At 48.3% G+C, this 22929-nt stretch overlaps 1 protein-coding gene across 5 annotated transcripts in view; it reads left to right on the forward strand.

The window, feature by feature from the left end:
* ILDR2 (immunoglobulin like domain containing receptor 2) overlaps nucleotides 1–22929 on the forward strand; it is a 44280-nt gene continuing 21351 nt past the window's right edge. For 2 of the 5 annotated variants that reach the window (XM_074900294.1, XM_074900304.1), the window contains exons 1-4: nucleotides 2189–2380; nucleotides 10203–10535; nucleotides 11617–11736; nucleotides 21293–21349. In XM_074900294.1, the coding sequence (XP_074756395.1) occupies nucleotides 2320–2380; nucleotides 10203–10535; nucleotides 11617–11736; nucleotides 21293–21349 (571 nt within the window). In that variant the 5' untranslated portion in view covers nucleotides 2189–2319. Of the gene's footprint in view, nucleotides 327–2188; nucleotides 2381–10202; nucleotides 10536–11616; nucleotides 11737–21292; nucleotides 21350–22929 lie in introns of those variants that run through there. The other 3 variants (XM_074900315.1, XM_074900323.1, XM_074900331.1) reach the window with 2 other exon arrangements.

Here is a 22929-nt window from a genome sequence, read left to right on the forward strand (position 1 = left end):
AGCCCCGCCCGCCCGGACAGCCGCGGGGGCGGCCTGGCGAGGCGCCCCCCCAGCCGCCGCGGGAGCCGGCAGCGGGGGAGGAGCGCAGGAGCAGCGGAGAAGAAGCCACACGGCGCGGCCGCTCGCCGCAAGCCCGGCCGGCTCTGCGGGGAGGCGGCTGCCGGGGCGGGCTGCGGGCGCGACGGGCGGGGCCGCCCCCCGGGCCTCTCCCGCCGCCCCCCGGGCCTCTCCCGCCGCCCCCCCGGCATGGTCGCGCCCGCCCGCCCGGGCCAGCGGGAAGATGGATGGGCACGTCCTGGGCTGGATCGTCCTCCTGTGGCTGGCAGGTAGGGCCGCGGCCGGCCCCGACGTGCCCGTGCCGTGCCCGGCGGGCTCTGCGTCTTTAGGGCGAAAACGGGAGGTTTGGGGAGATGCCCTGGCAGGCTGCGGGAGGGCAGCCGCGGACGGGGGCGGCGTGCGGCGGAGTGGGCTGGGATGGGGGGGTCTTTATGGGGGCGTCCCGCGGTGTAGTTTGCGGAGACTTCGCGGCCGTTGGGGACAGGGGGAGGCGGCCGGAGCCTCCCGCCTGCCGGGGGGGCCGTGGGGGAAGGTCGAGGGGCCCCCGGCGCTTCTCTCAGCGGGGGGCGGGGGGGCGCTTGAGCCACCGTTTGCCGCGGGGCGGGGAGAGGAGCGCGGTGGTGGCGGGGAAGGTGGGAGCCGGCCAGGGGAGGCAGCGGGAGGCGGGCCGGGGTGGCCTTGGCCGCGGTGCAGGGGGGGATGGCCACAACCCTCGGCTCCCCCCGCCCGCCCGCGCCGGACCGGGAACAATTGGAGGAACTTCTCCCTTCCCGGTGCGCTGGCCGCACACGCCGTCTAACAGAGGTGTGAGAGGAGGGGGCTGCTCTGCCTCTGCCCCGGTTTCCAGGCGGGCAGGGTCCGGCCTTCCCGGAGGTGCTGCGGCTGTGCCCGGGCCTTTGTGAGCAGCGCAGGACAGGGACTGCCCCCCCAGCGCGGGTCGCCGCCCGGCCGGCTCCCAAAGAGGTCGGGCAAGCCCTCCATAAGCAAGGGGAGGGGAGCCGGAGAGGACAGCGGAGAGAGCTCAGCGGTGGGGAAAGGAAGGGCAGGGGGAACAAGCTGGAAAGGGGCTGGCTCTGAGAGCTGGACAGCGAGGAAAGGAGAGGGTAGGGATTCCAGCGAAATGAGAGCTGCAGGGCAGCCGGGAATGAGGGAAGGAGAGGGAGCCCTGTCAGGTCAGCGGCGGGATCTGCCTCCTCGGAGCCGGTGCAGCACCCAGGCACAGCCAGGAGCAGGAGGCGTTAGGAAAAGCGGCGGCAGGCTGACTTAGCCAGGCAGGCTGGTTACAGGCTGAAAGAAGAAACCGACACCCTTGGGTTAAGTGGCATATATATCCCACTGCCACCAATATATCCCACAAAAAAGACCTCAGGCTCTTCTCTCTTCCTATTCAGATTTAGGATTCACAAGCAGTAAATTTGGCTTTTAGTCATAACACCTCTCTCCCACCACCCACCCACCCACCCTCCCCTTTCCTTGCTTTTTCACTCTGAGTCATCTTCAACACCGGTGCCTGCCTACTGCTCCCTTCCAGGGTTTCACGGCCTCATCTGGGGCTTCGGCAGCTTCCAGCTCATCCTCCCTCTTTGCTTCTCTCCCTCCTTGCCTCCCTGCCATTTGGCTGCTTCTGAACAGATCCCGCTTCACTGAGTTGGTCTGGAGTGCCAGCGCACCCACAACTACCGCTCCTTTCCTACTAGCCATAGTAGTATGCTGATAAATAGCATACAGGGACTGCTAAAGGAGTACAGGGTGTAGATAAACATGACATTACATTCCTCCCTCTTTTTAAAGAGCTTCATTATCTGGACATGTCTGGCTAGATTGGGACTTTTCCATCAAGCTGAAAAGCTGGGCTGTTGACACATTTCTCCCTCCATTAAGGGCGGTTCATAATTACTGGCAGCGACCGCAGTTTGGAGCGTGCAAGGTCTGCAGAGAGAGAGGTACCGCTGCAGTAGGAAGACGTTCCAGTCTCCTTTAGTCCTGGCTTTCGAGACAGGACTGCCTGCCGCTGGTGCTGTCGACCGCTGGCAGGCAAAGGCTTCCGGCAGGCAACAGGTTAGCCGTAGCCGTGTACTGAGAGATGGAGGCAGCCGCTGTCAGCTTGCTCCCCTCCAGCCTCCCAGCCGCTGCCGCCCAGCCGCCCAGCGATAGAGCAGGCGCTGCTGTCCTTTTCCATGGCTGAGAGAAAGAAAATAAGCAAAGGTGTGTGAGCGTGTGCATGTATGTGTGTGCATAGAAAAGGGAGAGAGGCTAGCAAACATGGATTCAAGATTTTCCTCTCCCCAGTGGCTGTGCAAAGGAATGAAAGGTCTGCATCGAGGTAAGGAGCCCTAATCCAGCCACTCTGGGAAAGAGAAGTGGGGGTTGGGAGGTGGAAGGGCCAGGGTAAGAGAAAGAGTGCAAGATGGGGAGGAAGCAGGGAGACAAAAGGGAGCAAGAAAGAGAGAGAGGCTCTCACCCCCTTCTCTCCCCTCCTCCCTCCTCGAGGTGGGCTGAGAAATTTCTAATTGGCACTTGCAGTTCTTTTCCTCCCAGCAATAATTCCTCTCTGTCCTTTGTTTGTCTTTCATTTTTGTCTCTTGCATTTATCGTTTGTTTGGTTTTGTGCATTGTGACTTCTTAGTGCAATTTCAAAAAAATCCTGTGTGAGGTACAGTGGATTTGGTTTGGCTTCTTCCTGCCCTGCTCTCCCACATGCCTAAAGCTAGTGTTTTAATAACAACAGCAAAAGGACGAAGAGCAGGTCATCCTTTATGCCTTCCTGTGAAGTGACGTGGGTTAGGATATGTGTGGGACTCTGTTCTCATTCTAAAGAAAGAAGATACAGTTTGTCAAGTATCCTTAAGCCCCTGTTTAAAGCTGGTTCTTGTAAACTACCAAGAGGAGCTTGATTTTGGAATGAATCCTCTCGTCATGTTTACCATTATTCTTATAAATGATGTAATTCCTAATGCATTTAAAACTAGTGAGAAGGGTTGCACTGGAGACTGAACTCCAGTTTTACCTACAGAACAAGCAGAGCACATTTTTTTCTGCCTCATGACTCAGGCGGAGCTTGGAAAGATTACAGTTAGAAAACTGTCCGCATTGAAATGTGATCTTCTCCCCCTGCTAAGTAATTTTTCACCAGTAATTTAGCACTCAGTACCTGTTTACTTTCCCTATGCAGAAGAACCACTGCAATGTTGTGGTATAGTACAAAGGCAGGTAGATTTACTACCTCTTCTTTCCCAGCCACAGTTTAGGAGGGCAGGCAGAGGGGGTGTGCTGGAGCACAGTTGTGCTTTGCTGTTTTCTGGCCAACTGAGCAGACTTCTTGGGAAGGCAGGGAAGTGGATGGACTGTTTTATCTGCCTTGATTTAGAGTATTCATCTGACTTCTTTTGATTGGCTGCACACAGCATAAGCTTAGTTTAACTGGGAAGAAATCTCACATTTTTCTTACTTTTTGTTCCTGTGAGGTCACCTTGAGTGGGACTGGCACCAGTGGAAATCCCAATGCCATCCTAAGGACAGGTGTTATGGCTTGCTGATATAAGACTTGGAGAGACTCTTCCCTTTTCTTTTCCTTTGTTGAGAGCGGCCTTGAGGAGAAGGACTTGGGCATAACAGTGGATGGAAAACTGACTATGAGCCAGCAATGTGCACTTGCAGCCCAGAAAGCCAACCACATCCTGGGCTGCATCAAGAGAAGTGTGGCCAGCAGGTCGAGAGAGGGGAATTTTCCCTCTCTACTCCTCTTTTGTGAGACCCCACCAGCAGTGCTGTGTCCAGCTCTGGGGCCCCCAACATCAGAAGGACACGGACCTGCTTGAGCGGGTCCAGAGGAGGCCACAAAGATGCTCAGGGGGCTGGAGCACTTTCCCTGTGAGGACAGGCTGAGAGAGTTGGGGTTGTTCAGCCTGGAGAAGTGAAGGCTCTGGGGAGACCTTATAGTGACCTTCCAATACTTAAAGGAGGCTATAGGAAAGATGGGGAGGAACTCTTGATCAGGGAGTGTAGGGATAGGACAACGGGTAATGGTTTTAAACTGAAAGAGGGTAGATTTAGATTAGATATAAAGAAGAAATTCTTTCCTATGAGGGTGATGAGGCACTAGAACAGGTTGCCCAGAGCAGCTGTGGCTGCCCCCTCCCTGGCAGTGTTCCAGGCCAGGCTGGACGGGGCTTTGAGCAACCTGGGCTAGTGGAAGGTGTCCCTGCCCATGGCAGGGGGGTTGGAACTAGATGGTCTTAAGGTCTCTTCCAACCCAAACCATTCTATGATGCGCTCTCAGGCTTCTGGTGATGATCAGTTACTGAGTAATAGTTCTGGGAATGATTTGTGGGATGCTGCACCAAGGATGTAAACCAGGAGCCATGTGAAAATTGAATTGTAACAGCTTTCAGACAGTAATAAGACAGGGTGGATTTGATCTGGTGGCCAAAGCTGAGATAGTTCACCTGAAAACATCCAGGGTCACCTTTGTGAATGTGTGAAAGCTGTTGCTGTGGTTCATAAGAGAGTGAGATGAGCAAGGGGAAGCTGGTGAAGAGAGACCGATACCTAGAAAAGCCCATGAAATGTCCTGAGCTCTTTTGAAAGAGCTCTTATACAGTCAGTCCTTGCTATTTCAGGGCTGTGTACTTACCTAGAGATGACAGGAGCGTGGAGAGCCTAGGGGACAGCATCACAGAGAATGAGGAAGAGCAAGGAATAGTCCAGTGTGTACTGCAGTCAGCTTGCAGAGTCTGGGCTGTGTCCTACGTGGAGAGGTTCTGTGCTGGGTGTGCAAGGCCATGCTTTTCTCCAACTGCTTTGGCTTTGCCTCTTTCCAGGTTAACCAGTTAGGGAGCTGAATTTCTCAGTTTTGCTATGGAGCTGTAAAAAGCAGTACTGTCCTTTCACCTCAGCTGCAGCCGACCTATTTAGACGCTGGTTTCTTGCTGGCTAAAAAAGTTGACAGTGGCCATGGAGCTAAGAACATAAGTCTGATAGGAAACAGACCAAGACATCCAATTAATTTCCCATAAACCACTCAACACAATCTGATGGTGATGGCTTTTGCTGATAAATTACATGGATTGGATTTAGTCCAGCATGAGTAAGCAAGAATCTGTACAACACAATTCTCAGTGATCCCACTGGCTCTCCATTCACCTGTGTACACATCTGTTTATCATCTCTGGCTTTCCGGTCTTGAAGCCCAGATTTTGCACTTCCTGATTCAGGCTTGATCTGCATTTGAAAGCGTGGATGGTGTGCCTGTATTCAGCAGTAGGAGAAAGAACACTTTTAATTGGTGCACAATAGCCAAGGCACAAAAAAGAAAGATACAGCATCTTTTCACCCAGCAGTTTATTTTGTTTGGGGAAGTGATATAAACTACCCTAGGAACACTGTCTCTTACCAGTGAACACATGCTTTTCTGCCAAAGCCCTTAGGTATAGTCTAGGAGTAGTTTTCCCAGGGTGCCTGTTTCAAGGGCCCAAGGACTTCCCTTATCCTGTGTGCACAACTGCCACTCCGATCAATAAAGGTGCATAAAATTGGGGGATGTAATTTTTGTAGTTTCATAGCATCAGCTGCACTGCGTCAGGGAAGTGATAGTTTGGACCAAATAGTTGCAAAGAAAAGAGATATGATGCATGCATAGATAGGGAGACCCATGCTGACCTGAAGAATAATGTGTGCTGCCTTCTCTTGGACTCAAATCCTACGTGCTAGAAGGATGCAGTCAGAGACCTGTTATACTGAACTACAGTATTTGGCTTTGCCAGTATTTAGAGGGATTAGTGCTTCAGATCAACTTTATTCTAACTAGATGACCTTTAAGCTCCCGTCCAACCCACACCGATCTGTGATTCTATTCATAAAGGCTAACTTAAGGCTGTGTAGTGAAGCTAAATCTTCTTAGGATTCATCTAGCCTCAGGGAGGCATGGGCTTCTCCAGAGGGCAACTGAAAAGCAAGAGCCTAAGTTATCACCTCTCAATTGCCTTCCCTCTTTTACTCATGGAAGGCGCTTATGAAGATCAGGCTCACAAGGCTCAAATGCACCCTTACAAATATCCCCTCTATAATCACTTCCTGGAATTTTCTTTTAATCACCACCAAAATGTATTAGTGATAGCTTGTGTGTAATGTTGATTGCATAGTTTGAATGCATAATTGGAGGATAGTTTAGGAAGAGAATCAGAGAAAGGAGACAAATACATACTGCTAATGAGAAACAGACAAACCCGTACAATTGTATTTCTGAAGTGTGATTATTTTTAAGCTCTTTCTTTGGGAGCATTTATACACACATGCACAGACACACAAAACCATGGATTCTTTTTATTTTCTGAGGGTAAGCATATCTGGTTTTAAGATACACTTGATTAATATTTGTGGACCTTTTTCTGCGGATTTAGGAGAACAAGAAAGAAGGAAAGCAAAATTGTCATGCAGTCATAAGACTCCCACGAGTTAGATTTTTCTTGTGAAAGTTCAAACATTGTGAAATTCACAATGAACAGGTTGCTTCTCTGGGGTACAGGAATTACATTTCCATGATGATTTTGAAATAAGGGCTAATCTTGCTCTGTCTGCATTAGTCAAAACATAGCAGAGCACAATTGAGTTTCTTTTTAGTCCTACTTGTATGAAACTAGACAAAGAGCTATCATGGTGCTGTCACTGAGCTTGTCATCTTTTTTCCCATCTTTCTCTTTTTTTGCTCTGCTGTACAATCAGCCAATCAGTTCTGTCCTGCGATATATCTGAGGCTTTTCTTATCTTGGCTAGTCTCTTGAAGATTCTTGAGGTCAGCAGTTTCTTCTTGAGGTTAAGGAGGTCCTAAGCAGACCTCTGTAATTCACGTGCATGGACATAACTGATAGGTGTAAAGCCACCATTGGGCAGGTGATCATCCTGTTGGCCTTTTTGATGGATGCTGTTACAAGTAGTGACGTACTACATGAATCGATTCCAATCATTTTTTTTTGGCAGAGGAAATAACAGGTGTATAATTTCCCAGTTCAGCCATATATAATTATATATAATTTGACTTAAATAGATCTAGAGTTTCCACTGCTCCCGTCTCTCAATCTGAGGCACTGTGTTGCTCTTAAATGCTGTTTCTGGAAAGGATCCGAAAATAATACTTGAAAAGTTAATAAGGAGCTTGGGATAGGATGTAGAAGATGCCAGATAATTTACTGCACATCTCCCAAATGCTTTTGGGTAGAAAAAGAATTCCTGTGTTTTCCCAAAAGCTGCTTTTCTTTTCTCGATACAGACATTCACATGGGGGTAGGGTGGGGAAAGTTAGTCAGACGAGAATTTGCTAAAGCTCAGCTAATCATTTATTAAAGCAGTCCCTGGCTTGCCAAACTCATTAATCTCATTAACAGGGAAGGAGGGCTATGGTGCATGGTTAGCTGAAAGCACTGTGTTCACTAAGCATTGTACTTCTTTCACAGGAGAAAGATTTAAATATTCACTGTATCACTGTTTTATCCCTGAAGCTGAAATGACGTGATGAGTCACTTGATCAGCTCATGTCACATGCTGTCTTTGGCTACAGACTGCGTGGGGTCAGGCATAGAGTTGCCAGATACAGGTCTGACCCAGACCCATTCATTTTTCAATGAATGTGTCATTATGTGGTTCATGTTGTGTTCGTTATGTCTCTTGCATTCAGGTGCAGCCCAGGGAACACGTGTCTCTGGAGAGGAGAGAATAAGACAATGTCACCACTTGGTTCACCTTGAGAAGCAAGTGGTGACGTTCTCTTAGTGCTGCACGGCTCCCATATTTCTGCACCTCTAGTCCCCCGGAACAGGAGGCCTGGCAGAAACGTCCAGCTGCCACTTCTTGAGTTACCTCTCTGCCTATGCCTCGGGAGGGTGGAGGAGCTGCCTTATGCCCTTGCCTCTCCTGTGGGAGCATCTTGTTGGGACTTCAGCTGTGTTTTGTGGTACTCTGGAGAGCATCCATGCTTCAGTGTTTGGATTTGGGTCCAGGCACTTCTGGCAAAGCTAATGACATCTTCTCTGCAACTTCCACATGGCACAAGTGTTAGATGCATAATATAGCATTGCTGTGCAAATGCCATAGCACCCTTGTGCACTGCAAGCCTTCACATAGTAGTCCCCAGGGTCAAATCCTGCCTAGATGTGTAACTCTTTGTTAGTATCAGTGACTGTCTTGCCTCTCTGAAATATGCCCTCCCCTAGGTTCTGTCCATGCTGTGTTTTTATCCCCTGTGTGATTTACAGTTTGAACATTGATAACTTGTTGAAACGAATATTCAGTGTTGATCTAGGCTCTTCACTTTCCTTTGGTTCTGTCTCCTGATCATGAGATCCCTGCTTGCTCTTGCTTTGTAAGTCTGCAGCTGTCTCCAACTTGACCTTGTCCCTTCCTGCCTGCTGCTGTCATACTGTTGATGCATTCATTGCTCTGTCTGCTTTAAGCTCCAGTGCTTTAGTCTATGCCTTTTTTTTTTCTCCATCCTAAAGATATCTCCTGTCATTTCACTTTCTTTTGCCAACTTCTATCTCCTTTTCATCTCTAGTTTCTGGAGCGGGTGGTTTATTTTTGCTGACTCCATTTCTTCTCATCTCTATATCATTTCGTAATCTTCTGCAACCTGGTTCCAGCCCTTTGAAATTATTTTGACCTAGGCTGAGACACCTCTTCAGCTTCTTCCAGCTGAATGTGAGCTTTCTGCTTCCATGATTGTCATCCTGCTTGTCCTTCTGCTTCTGATACTTATCCTGATACTTCATCCTTACTCTGTTTTCTTCTTTCTTGGCATTTGCCTTTCTCTTCTGCTTCCCAACATTAGGAAGCCTTTCTTTGTTCTCAGTCTTACATTCCTCCCTAAGTTTTCCCTAAGTTCATCAGTCCCTCCTGATGTCGTGTAAACATCCTCTTCTTTGTTCTCTGGAATGTTTTCTTGTGTCTTGTTTTCTTCTTCACTTGTGCTGCTCTGGACCTTGGAGTGTATTGTAACTGGGTCAAGGAACTGCCATCATCAACACCTCTCATACCGAAACTGGTTTCCTTTTCTCATCCAAACCTTCAATGTCAGGCCCTTTTGCCCCTCAGCTGCAGAGAGTGCCCCTGGTTACAAACTTCCTCTTTCTTAGATGTCCCCCTCCTTGCTCCTGGGCTGTTTCTGTGCCTCCACAGACTGGCACATCCCTGCGTGGGAAGGTGTCAGTGTGTGTTTCCAGTGCTCTCAGTCATTGCTGCCTGCAGCACAAGAGGGAGGGAAGCAATGAAGGGCATGCGTAGGAGGTTTCGGCCATTCCCCTGTGGGTAGATGGTGTACCTCACTCTCCTGAGGGCTCTCTGCTGGCATTGCTTACTGACTCTCATCTTCTAAGCTACACAAGGATGTGGCAGCAGTCCCATGCATCTTCTCTGAGGCCTTTATACATCAGCTCTGGGCTGCAGCTCTCCTGTCAGCTGGTAGATAAACATTACGTGTTGAGATCCATCTCCTCCCTGGGAATGTGAAAAACTTGAGTGTTTGGGCCATTTTTCTCTGCACCTCCCACATGAAGCAATTTCTTTCAGTGCTACATGCCAGCCCTGGCAGGAGCTGTGCGATTTGGACCCACTCCTTCATGCATCTCTAGAGTTTGGCAGAGCAAGCAGCAGTAACTGGGCACTGGTGCACAACAGCCTGGGCTGGGCACTGTGTGCTGCCTGACTTTCAAAGAGGAGGTGTGATGCCACCGAAAGTGGGAGTGGGGTGACTTACTTTGCATTGGGATTTTTATGAACTCAGGATCTGGCTCCTTGGCTGACCTGTTGTAGAAGTGGAGCATGGCCATCCCTAAAATAACTCTTTCTTATCTGAGCACCTGCCACAGAAGCCGCAAATTGTCACGCCGCTGTGTTAGGGTCTCCTCAGAGTGTAAGGACATTTGAGCCTTCAGCCCCCTCATGCTGTAATTTTCCTTGTGGCTGTAGGCTATGAAAAAAGCAAACTTACTTCTGTTGGCAACACCCCTGCTTACATACATTGAGGAGTATTGCACCCTAGCACCTGAAACAGCTGGACATTTTAATTTTATGTACATGGGGAGAATGATGCTATGATAAAATGCAGTAGTACTGGAAGCAATGCCAAGGAATATGACACTCATGTTTTTGTCTTTTAGCTGAGGTGGAAGGGTTGCAGGTCACCGTGCCTGAGAAGAAGAAGGTGGCCATGTTGTTTCAGCCTGCTCTGCTTCGCTGCCATTTCTCTACTTCTTCCACCCAACCAGCTGTGGTACAGTGGAGGTTTAAATCTTACTGCCAGGACCGGATGGGAGAAGCTTTGGGTATGGCGACTTCTGGTTTACAAACGATGAGCAAGAGGAACCTGGACTGGGATCCCTACCTGGATTGCGTGGACAGCAGGAGGACAGTCCGTGTCGTGGCCTCCAAACAAGGATCTGCTGTCACTATAGGGGACTTCTATAAGGAAAGAGATGTCAGCATTGTCCATGGTAACTCTCCTACCCCAGTGATACTTGGTGGGGGTTGGGTTGGACCCTTAGCAGTTTGGGATACTGGAGGCTGGCAGTAACTGTTCAGTTAACTCCCTTAGAAAAGGCTGTTGGAAGGGAGCTGTTGTGTGTTTCAGACATTTACTATTCAACCAACCAACCCTAGACCCAAAGGTCATTTCCTTTGGCATTTCCCTTCATCCGACTCCATGTAGGTCTCCAACCCCGATACAGAATTCTTTCCCTCTGATGAAGTGGAAGGTCGTTATTCTTGGCTTCTGCATTATTGTGCTGTATATAGATTTTCCTTAACAAAGGGGTGCCAGCAAGGTATGAGTTCAGTCTCTGCAGGCTAGTTTTTTCTTCCTTGCAAACTCTGCTGATTTTTTCCCAGTTTTGAAATACTGAAATTATCCTACACTTCATGTTTGCTCAACTCTGTTCTTCACTAGCTTACCCTGTCATGAAGCTAAACCCACACAGCCTCGGGTAGTGTGAAAGGAAGAGATTTTCATGGGGTGAAGTCAGGTTGGCTGGAGATGGGCGGTGGCAGGGTCCTTAAACTTTTGGTCTGGGAGGCTGTGTGAGAAACCTTGTCACTCAAGGGGGAACTTGGGAGACCACTTAGCCAGAAGTGGAGGCTCCTTGGTGTAGAGAGCATGTGATCAGCCGCAGCAAGGGGAGTGTTTTCCTTTGTCTCCGTGTAACCTCTTCAGTGAGTGACTGAAGTGCTTGTAGAGAAGATGCTGTCTAAGCCCTTCTTCCATGGCAGAAATACTGTTGGGACCGCAGGCCCTAGGTGATAGGAAGGGCAGAGAATGACCTTAGTTAGCCCTTCTGCTTTCAGCATTTGCAGAGTGAGCTGCCTCTGTGGTGTTACCTGTCTTCCCACTTACAGCCACAGAGTCCCGAGTCTGTTGTTTTTTCCTGAATGCTGTGATATTCTGGATAAGGTTAACCCCTCCTCTTAGTAAGGAAATGAAATGGATTTGGGACACGGAGACGGACCCGGTGCTTTCAGCACTTCACTCTTGCTATAGGTGTTGGAGAGAAAGCCTGACTTTTCTTTTTTGCCTTTCAGATGCAGACCTTCAGATTGGGAAGTTGATGTGGGGAGACAGTGGGCTCTATTACTGCCTTATTATCACACCAGACGATGTGGAGGGCAAGAATGAAGAATCGGTGGAGCTGCTTGTGCTTGGTAAGCCCTTTTGCCAGATTGCTTTTTCAGCAGGTAGCTGATGTATCTTTCCTTCTGCTCTCTCGCTCTCTCTACATATCTGTGCACCATATTACTATGGGTGTAAGATCTATGTGAAACAGTCTCCTCAGTACCTTCACCATTGCCTTGCACCTTGTGCAGTCATTCACACCTAGGCAAAGTGGGTGGCAAACACTACCAAACCAGAATAGTAATGTTTACACCCACACTGCTCACACGTTACACAGGCGTAAATGACTACAGAAAGTGCAGGGCTGTGGAAAGTCAGAACCCTTGTTTTTAAGGCATAAAACAATAAACTTGCATCAAAGTGAACACTTGAGACAGAGCTGTAAAAATAGACACCCAGAAGACATGAAATCGCATGCTTTTAGCAGTCTTTTGACATACCCTTCACCCCGCTCTTCTGACCTGTGAAGATGTCAAGAGGCACGGTGCTTATCTGCTTGAGTGTGTCAGTTTGGGAGATATTTCTGTCTGCCTAATTATACTTGTCCAGTTAGAGGTGCAGTTTCACAGTCACCTTGATCAGGTCTAAGCTGGCGCTGCCACTGAAAGGACCTGTCCTCTCTGCGGTGTGTGTGCTTGGCTCTGTTTCTCTTAAGCTCCCTTGAGCAGCATGGTGAGCAGTATCAGTTTCTTTCCTATTTGCAGGGTTATCTTTCAGTGATGGCTTTGAAAATCCAGCTCACTGTAAAGGCACCTGTCCCAGCTAGGGGAGAAAAGCAGAGTGGAATGGGCCTTTCAGGGACATTTGTTGACACTGCCTTGAGCCAGCTGTAGTACTTACCACTAGACTGCCCCAGGAGAGTAAGATGAATTTTTCCCAACTTACGTTAAGACCTGCTGACACAGGTGTTTGGTCAGCATCCTTGCATGGTTCTTGGGTGTACAAGTTCTGTACAGCCTGTGAAGGAAATGTTAAAAAGCTTGGGTCTATATGTATAGGTGATATGTAGAGGTGTATGATAGAACATGTCCCTCAGGTGCCCTTGCTCTCATGGCTAGGGTCAAAATTTAACTGTCATTTATATTTGGAGCTGTAAACCAGATTGAAAGGGTGAGTGACTATAACAGTTCCATTACCTCCCCTCCCTCCTTCAGATGTCAGCCAAGCAATGGACAATTGGCGAATGGGTCCCTCCTGAAAACAGTGTCATACCCCTGTCTAAATCCACATTGTGACTGTGTGTCATATGCTAGTTAATAACAGGCCCAAGACTGACGTGTGTTAGTTCAGCTGAGGTTATCTCTGCCTGGTGGCAGTTGTAGCTGTTATATAGCCTCTCCAGAGGAGCTGTCTGTGGCTGCGTGGTAATGGGCTGCTGAATTTTGTCCCTTCTTCACCTTTCTGTCCAGGATTTGGTGTCTTCCTCTTATGTGTGTCTACAACTGTGCTCAGACACCAGTGATGAAACGGCACCATGGTAACAGGAAGAATCTGTTTTGCAGTGTGTACAGAAGACTATTGGGGGGAAAACAAAGAAATTCCCTCCTGAAGCTGACCTGATGATGTCCATGGCCTGTTCGTTGTGGTTATGCTGGGAGGAGACACATGGCTTAGGCTGTGTTACCTTGACCACATCTGCTTTTCTGTTCACTACAGCCTGTGGGTCTGACCTTGCACTTTATGCAGCACTCTGCTAAGTTTGGCAGCAGCATGAAAGCATACTTGTCGTGGGCATACTTTGTTCTGCCTCATGCTGTTTGGCACAGCTTGTGTGTATTTCTTTTCCTGGGTAGTGTGTACGGAGGCAACATTCCAGCTTACAGAGCAATTCCAGGTTACCTACCCATTTTCCTTCCTTCCCCTTCCCACCTTGGTCTTTTCCTTCTGCCTTTGCTGGTATTTTTTCTTCCTTTTCCTTTACCTCCCCATTGATGGCTAAAGGAGGAAGCAGCCAGTGGTGAAAATACCATTTCTTAATATTCTGGTGTCTTCTGGGACATTTTTTATTCCATCCCACTGCTTGGAGGGAGACAGTGAGTACAGATGTAGATTGAAGCAATACCACAGTCCTAGGGGACACGTTGTAAAAGGGTTTTGTTTATTGTTTTGCTGTTTGCTACTCTTTGGGTGGAACCCAGATTCCCTGTTATAGTGGTTGGAGCAGCAGAGGAATAGTGTCTGCAAGAGACACTGTGATTCCCAGAGCATGTTGCTGTTTGCTCCTTGTTGACAGTGGTCTTTCAAATATAATTTACAATGCTTATTTGGGGGCTGCTGCATTATTTAAGCATAGATTAAAATTTTGAATAGAGCAGAGGTTCTACCCACTCATGTTATCAGTGGGGGAAGACAGAAAAATCAGAATGGAAAAGGAAATAGGAAAATATCCCTTCTAGTGGTTTCATATTAATGCGAAGATGAAAGGTGTGTTTAGGTTTGAGAAAGAGACTGCTGGACAGGGCAGTTTAATATCACACAGAAACCTTGAAAGGTCTGAGAGGTGAAAATGGTAGATACCTAATAGCTTCAATAAATTAAGGGAAATTTGCTTAGCTAAAAGTGGAAGGACCTTGCTCTTCTACAGTGAATTGAACCATTAAAAGTTGGTCAAAAGCTGCTTTATCACAACTTGGAGCAAAATCCAAACCCTGAGCAAATTATCATAGAATCACAGAATGGTTTGGATTGGAAGGGACCTTAAAGACCATCTAGTTCCACCCCCTGCCATGGGCCGGGACGCCTTCCACTAGCCCAGGTTGCTCAAAGCCCCGTCCAGCCTGGCCTGGAACACTGCCAGGGAGGGGGCAGTCACAGCTGCTCTGGGAAACCTGTGCCAGTATTACAGTATTCCTTTTTTCTTAGAGAAGCAATCCCAGAGACTTACAGTGAAGTCTTAAGTAGACAGTCAGCCTGGGTCATGATGGGATTGCATGTTGTTTTGTCACCTGGACATGTCATGTTGACACATGAAGTGGCTGGACAACTTTAGGTAGCATCAGAGAATCCCATGTGTTGCCTTCATTTCAGGCCTATTTCAGAAAAGCATATAAGCATTTATTTATATCCAATTGTGCTCAGCAAAGCTGATAGGATTTATAAAGCATACATGATGTTAAGCATGTGCTTAAGTGCTTTTCTGAAAAGACCATTCAGTCAGTTTTGCTTAGTCAGGGACTTTAACCCTCTCTAACGGAATTGGTGCAGGCAAGGTAAGAGGGATAATAACCTCTGTGCCTCAGGAACACATGAGGAGATTGGCTGGTAGTGAACTTTCTGTAGAATAAGGAGAAAATTGAAATCAAAATGTACTATTACACTACTATAAATATTTGTATTTTGGTGGCATTTGGAATCTCTGACCAGGTCTAGCATGCTGGAAACTGTATGAACTCTGCTTCTACTGCAGCAGAAGCTTTGGAATTCCACAACAGGAGTCGTCTCTGCACTCTAGTGTTTTACTAGAAATGTAGAACCCATTGCTGACATTACAGGTAGGCTAGTGAATCCATTTGCAACTTTAGACATTTTTATTTTTTAGAACTAATGTGATTGAATCAAAAAGGCTAAATCATAAATTTAAGGAAGTCTACATTTCTACCTTAGTAGCTAGCATTTGAGTGTCCTGCTTGAAACACAGACAGTGCTATTAATCAAATTGTTATTTGTAGCCCTTGTGCACTGCGTTTTCTATGAGCATGTCAGTGGGCTTCAGTAAAGTCATTCATTGCAGCCTTTGTTGAAGGGAACTGCAAGTGTGCCAGCGCAGTGGATGCAGGGTGCCTGCAGTAACCTTGGAATCAGAAGTACCGAGCAATGTCAGCGGATCCCCCATCCTAGCTTCATGTGACCCAGCTCCCATCAAAAAGCAGTCTAGCTTAATTGCAGGGGATTGCATGTAACCCAGTAAGCCTTTCTGAGAGCCAGAATTTACTAATCGGGGCAGGGTGCTGTGAAAGCAGCTATACTGCTCCCTTCCCAAGCTGGTACAGCTCTAGAGCAATGGCTGTAGGTATAGCTAGGCACAGCTGGCTACCCTGAAACGTGTAGGTCTGTACAAGCTTGGCAATGTTTGCATTACAAGGTTTTGCATAGCTTAGACATGCTTCGTGCAACAGTGGCTTCAATTCCCAAGGATGTTTGAAGTTCCTGGGAAAAGCAGGGAAGTGATCCACTAATGCAAGTTGTTGGTTTGGTACTTTGGTTAGTGATCCACGTGCTTTGGTAGACAGCTATCACCTGCTTTTTTTCCCCATCCAATTCAGCTAATACTACATAAATGATATATTAAGGAAATATTATTTTATAATTAATCTTTTAGAAGCTTCAGCTTCAACCTTGTTATGCTTTAAACAACAGCAATTAGCACTTGAGGTTTTTGTTAGTTTCTTAACATTGGTAAACTGACACCTTTGGTAGTTTGTATTACTAGCCAGCATCGATACAGGCTAAACCCAAAATTTATCAAGTCTAACACCCATAGGTAGGAAAGAACCTAGATACATATACACACAGCATATTGCACATTAATTAATGTACTAGTAGAGACATGCATTGGGTTTCAGAGAGGATAAATCTCTACTTGGATGTGTGTATATGGTGTGCAATGCTAATAAGACAGTTTTTACTCAGCAAAGTGACTCAATAGCTGGTATAAATATAGCCAGGTTTGGAGTCTCTTGTGTGCCAGGAGAGACTGTATTATAAAAGTAGATGTTGTTTCAGAGATGGAAAAGTTCTTGGCAAAATTTTCCCTTGCAAGATGATGGTTTTAGGATTTCGCTCTGTTTTGCTGAAAAACTGCCAGTAGCATCTGAGGCAGTACTTGGTCACAGCAGTTGGCAGAGATGTCAGTGCTATTGGCCATGTGTTGGGGATGAGAGGGCCAGATCTCAGCCGGGGAGGTGTCTCTAAGCAACTTCGCGGCGAGGGCTCTCCGACCTTGAGCTGCACCTTCGTGACCGAAGGCGGGTAGCGCCAGCAGGTGAAGGAAGTGACTGGCACGCGAGCCCTCATCTTAAAAATCCAGGAAAGGCACTGATGCCAGGAAGGCTGCTGGCGTCCTTCCACCCCCAGAGTGCTTGTCCTTTCCTTGCTAGGCACTGCTGCTCTGCCCCGGACCACTGTGCTGCTGCCTTTGTAATCTGGGTCCAATCCCCCTCGTCCTAGCCCAGCCTACTCTTAGTTATTTATTTCACACTAGTTAGAAGTGCTACTTGTTGCCAAGGTTTTTTACCCCTCTTCTCCTCCTTATTTGCCAGAGACAGCCACACGCTGCTTACAAAGGAGACTGGTGTGATTAAAAGACCTCCATTACTAAGGTAGCTATGGCAACAGCCTCCTTGGAGGTCTTTGTTGCCTGCTAAAACTTTGATCTCCAAGAAGGGCTGCTGCTGTTTCTCCCTCCAATTGAAGAGAAGGATGGGAAGAAAGAATAAAGTTTACTCCGAGCAGAGGGAGCATGGAGGAACTCACTGGAGAACCATGCTCTCCCAATAAATCTCACAGCAGCTTCCTTGGAAAAGTATCTGATTTACAAGGGCCACACTTCCTCTCTGGTGCTTTCCATCCTCCCCTCAGGGCAGTGTCCCATACCAGAGGCCTCTTGCTGTGGCACAGCTTGGCAAATTTTTCTGCCACTGAGGAAGAAATAGTTTCCTCTGTAGCTGCTGCCTCCCATGATCCCACTGCTGCAGGTAGTGCTGTGGAGGCAGCCCTCAACAGGGAAACCAATTCAACAGTTATTCCCATATTTACCCAATATTTATCACATTTATGCAATTGCCAGTATTTACCATGTTCCTGTATTTACCCAATTGCCATGTCCCTGACTGCACCTGTGCCTGCTTTATTCATGTCATCATTTCTTTTCAGCTGTACCACTTACCCTAATTATTTTTGTGTCTCTTCTCTGCAGACTGTCTGCTAATTGTCTGCTTGACTCCAGGTCCTCCCAGATCTGCTGCTTTTTGCTCTCTCACTCTGTCACCTGCCTGCCTCCTGCGTATTAACTCCTGTCCTCGCTTGCCTCTTCTGTATCTCTGTACCTTCTGGAGCTGCTCTGCACCCCCTCAGCTTTTCCTCTCCCATTCCTCCTCCTGCACTCTGCCAGTGCAGACTGGGGCCTCACAAGCTTCAAGGCTGGCTGGGGTCTGGGCCCTGTGGGGTGCCCAGCGAGAGGCCACTGTGGGTGGGTAATAAAGCCCTACAGCCACACAGTGAGAATAGAGACAGGAGTGTGTCCCAGATCCGTGCTGGAATGAGGACAAGTTCCTAGCTCCAACAGAGCCGCCTGGAACAACCCTGGTAAATGCAGCCATCATCTCTTCCCTCTTTCCCCTGGAGTGTCTTGCTGGGTGAGAGCTTGCGCAGAGGACAGGTAGCCCTTGCGGGTGGCGACACAGAGCAGCAACTGGGCAGCCGTGCCCAACAGGTGTGCCCAGCAGCTGTGTCTTGGAGTGCCTGCTGTCCTCTTTCTCAGGCAGGCAGAGCCACCATGCAGAGGTGGTGTGGCCAGATGGTCTCCTGGCAGGATGTTTTACAAAATTGTTTTCTCCCCACCGATTGCTATCTAACCCCAGCCCTCCACCTTAAAGGTTTCTTAAAAAAAAAAACCCCGAGAGAAGTGAAGTGAGTTTAACGCCCATGGCAGGAGCAGCCTGGGCATAGAGAGCCGGGAGGGCACCGGCCGTGGGTGCTGTGGCTGCCTCATGGCAGGTGCTTCAGCTGTGGGTCCAAAAGGCAGCCTGGCTCACTGAAACCCTGCTCTCTGCCACAGCTTCGGGCACTGTGTGACACCCCGGGCCCCCTCGACTGGCTACCGCCTGGATTTTGGGGTGCACCCAGGCCCGGGCCAGGCTTGCACAGGCCAGGCAGGCGAGAGTCAGTGGCGACCCTCGCTCCCCCTGAGCCGTCGTGTCCCTGCACCCCCCGGCTGCCGGGCGGGCTGGCAGGAGCTTGTGCTTCACTTGTTGCTGGCAGCCAGAGGAGAGTCGCCTTCATTGAGGGGCAGCGGCGGGAGCCTCCCGTTGCCGTGGCAACCGTGAGGCAGCCGTGGCGGCGGGCAGCCCCCTCCTGTTGGCTTCTCCCGCTAAGGGGGAAGTGCAGGGTGTGGAGAAGGGTTATCAGTGAATTAATTTTGCCCAGGACAGGGATGGGGGAGAGCTGGGGTGCGCTGAAAGCTGCTGGGGGCACAGCAGTCCAGAGGCAGGCTTTGTGCTTGCTGGCTGTCAGCTGGACTAGTCACAGCGGCAGAGTTCAGGCTGAGTTGGGGTCGGGTTCGCTGCTGCCTCGGTCCTCCCAGGCTTTGTGCATTCCCCACTGGTGGCTGTGGGGCCTCCGGGGCTTGCTGGCAGGGCAGGGGAAGCAAATTCCCCAAGCAGATATTCAAGAGAGCCGAACAAGGCTGCACAAGCAGGGAAGTACTTGACTGCTCATAGGTAGCTCAGAGGAACTGTTTTGGCTGTCTTTGTAATGAGTTACCAAGTTCTCAGTCATTTATTTCTGAGGGATGCTTCTTTCCTCTTGAACATGTGGTGCCTCCTGATCCCATAAGACCCAGCATTGGCAGGGATCAGGGCTCTGTGAGTAGGTTCACAATAAAACAGGCGCCTATTTGGACTCAAGAGATGGAGATTCCGTTCTTTATAGGAGTCACTCCCTTACCTCTGGTACCACAAATCCCATCCCTAAATTAGCTCTGTACCTCCAGCTTTTGTCCATTCATGTCTGCTCTCAGACTAGGGCTCCATGTGAGCTTGTGTGGAGATGATAACATGAGAGGCAAGCTGCATGCCTGTGTCTGCCTGTATATTCTGCGTGCATGTGGTTCACGTGTACATTGCTCACATACACACGCAGAGACCTGTGGAAGAATCGCATATCTTTTTGTGCTTGCTGGGAAAATAAGGAATATATTTAATATGCATGTGGAACGTAATGTAAATCTAGCATACTGTGACAGAAAGCATACATTTGTTGCATGTGTTTGGAGCCTGCTTGTGGCACTGGAGACTTAAGCCACACATATGTTGTATACGTACCTGTATCTCGTGAGCAGAAAGCGTACGTGAGCACTTTCCCATAACAAGCTAGCTGTGAGCAGTTTGGACACTTGATTCTTTCAGAAAATGGACTGCTAAGAATGTCATGAAACTCTTTGTATATGTAGATGAAAATGTTGCAGTAGACTGATGGCAAGAGTCCCCCTTCAAAGTAGTAAATTATCTGAAGGATCAGCGCTGTATCTTTTGCTAAGGCTTCAGGAGCACCTCATCACGATGGCGTTACTGTGAGTACTAGACAGCTTTGATGAGTTGCAACTGGTTGCAAAGCACTGCCTGCATTCAGAGTATGTTTATTATGGCTCCAGCAGGCATCCTTGTGGATTTTTGATCTTTAGAGAACCTCTGCTGAAGCACTGAGAAAAAAATGCACAGTGGGAGTTTCATTATAACACACTTCAAGGACAGACTAGAGGCCAAGGAACTTGGGATCCAGTTTGTCATTGTGTCTGAGTGCTGCTTAGTGCAGGACCTCAAGGGCATGTGGGGAGGTTAAAGGTAGCTTTATACCACTTTTGCATTGGCTTACCTGTAGCTGCTTATGTTATATTCACAATATATGTCTCTCTTCAGAGTGCAGCTCTCCTACCTTGTGCATGTCTTTAAAACACCTAGCATGATCCTGGTGCTACATGGAAGAGTATGCAGCACAGCTGCACGTAGGGCAGTTCTGCGATGCGCAGGTGTGTGTAAATTATAGCTGAACACCATGCAGGATGTTTGCTGTGTGTTAGAAATATTCCAGACATTCAGTGCCAAAACAAATAGGTACCAAGCTGCCTTTGGGCTTGGATTTTGTTTGTATTCAGTTATAAATTAGAAGTTTACTTGCTTTTTTTTTTAATTTTGCAAAGTGATTCTACAGATCTCTACACGAATCCTTCCCTGGTTGGTTTGCTTCACTTGAGAGATGGCCTTATATCACACAACCTCACCAAGTTGCTCGTGAATCTTGAAATAAGTAGCACATACTCACAGTCATGCTTCAAGACTCCTTTCCTGGGGCTGTCTTTGCAATTGCAGAGCCCCACACGGAGAGCATCACCCATGGGTGTTGGATGCATGTGCCTGACTTGTCAAGGGCCCTGGGTTAAAGATATTTAACATCCATCCAAACTACATCAGTACATTTTGAAAGTAAACTAAATCCTTCTGTTTGAGGGCTGTTGTGCATTTCCAGGAGCTTTCTGCATGTGTAGAACATAACTCCAAAGATGTTATGATGTAACCACGCTAAGGGGACCTCCCTCTTCTTGTCATTTTGTGCCTAGATTGGAGAAGCTCTGTTCCAGATTCTTTCCCCCCAGCTCTGCTGATAAAGATAAAATGCAAGGACACAGAAATGGCAGAAGTGCAGAGGCAGACACCAGACATCGAGCAGGATGACATCTATGGTTGATAGGAATTCACTTAACAGTGCAAGTGGGCTGATGAGGAAGGGGACTGGAGCCTAAAGCAGGGGCTGGGGAGTGTGTTTTTCCTGCAGTAACCTCTCTCCTTGTTCTCCTCCTTCTGTCTTTTCTAGGCAGGACAGGGCTGCTTGCTGATCTCTTGCCCAGTTTTGCTGTGGAGATTATGCCAGGTATTCAGTCATTTCACCTTTCAATCACCCAGTCCTCTGTCATCTTGTCTGTTTATCCTTCTGCAGCATCTCTGTGGTGTATGTTTCACTCGTATGTGTGTTTTATCTGGGTATAAAAAGAGAAGCCTATTGCTTACTGGAGAGGTGTGTTGGGTTGAGATCTGAGAGCGCTGATGCTGGGGCTTGGGGGAGGAATGGCTGTGCTGGGAGCCAACATACAGAGATGATTGATGCCATGCCAGAATCCATGTGAGGGCAGAAATGCCAGCGCTGTTCAGGGGAGGTTTTATGTCAAGCTCTCTGTTCTCCCCCTGCCGGCACAAAGGTAACGCTCCTCCAGCCTGTGAGACCTTGGCAGCCCTGTGTGCCCCTATGGCTATGTACGTCAGCTGCTCTTGTGCAGCAGGAACTTTGCCCAGACCCTGTCCTGCGGGTACCGTTACAGCCATCACCACAGATGGTAGTACAGGAGGTGCTAGAAACAGAGCACTGGTTAGCAACCCATCAGTGCACAGCCCCTCTTGGGCTGCGTGGCTAGGGCGTTATCTAGGTAACACCAGGTGGTTGGACAGACATGAGAGCTCTGTGCCCATGATATATCCCTTGCTATAGCCAAACTAATGAGAGCCACCAGTTCTGGCACTCCTTGCAGAGGAAACAGAGACTGTGCAACAGATTGTCCTTGAAAGGGAAAAGCTGTGAGAACATTTAGCCCTTGAGTCATCTGATCATCCCCTGATGGTGCCCAAGCAGTGTTTCTTTCACACGTTTGTGCAAAAATGCAACTCCACATAAATGTGTGAAGTTATTTTCAAGTCTGTCCCAAAGATGCAAACAGAGAGAAGACAGACACTCCCCCGCCTCCAGTGTAACCCAAAGCTCCCTGGAAGTTCAGCATGGCAGGAGAGGTCTTTTCAGCATAGACAGAGGTTGGTTCTGTGTTGCCTAACACTTCTTTTTCCCCACTATTTACAGTTTTATTGACTGGGTATAACGTTCTTGTGTATTGGCTAGGTAGCTTTCTGGTACCCCCACTGCATGGGTATAAACGACAAGAAAGTGTAAAAGGCAGCGGCAAACCCCATTTCAGCCGTTAGCATTGCCTGTTACCTGAATAAACAAAAGCAGATGCTCCTGCAAGAACAGAACAGTAGTTTACAGGCAGCGAGGGGACACAGCATTTCAGCTTGGTAGTTATTTGAATCTCAGGGTTACACAGTTGTATCTGGAACTGGTTGAATCCCAGTTTTGTGCATAAAGGAGAAGCCAGCAGGCACTTTTGCTTTTTTCTTAACCTCATCAGAGAAGCAAATGGTCTAACTTCCCATGAGGTAAAATTCTTCCCGATTCATAGGTCCCTGTGAGTGGGACACTGATTTCAAACATCCACTCCCGGTACTGAGTGAGTATCTTGCAATGTGCAATGGACATACTAACCTGACCTCCTTTTGTACTCCTAGAACGTTTTCAAAGAGACCACAGATAAAATGGACTTGCTGTTTGGTTTTTTCCTCTACCAGGCTTTTATCCTTTATGGAGTGGTTGTGAACTGTTCACTAATAGCTCTGGAGATCTGACAC

This window comes from Athene noctua, chromosome 1 (assembly GCF_965140245.1).
Source record: "Athene noctua chromosome 1, bAthNoc1.hap1.1, whole genome shotgun sequence".
NCBI lineage: Eukaryota > Metazoa > Chordata > Aves > Strigiformes > Strigidae > Athene > Athene noctua.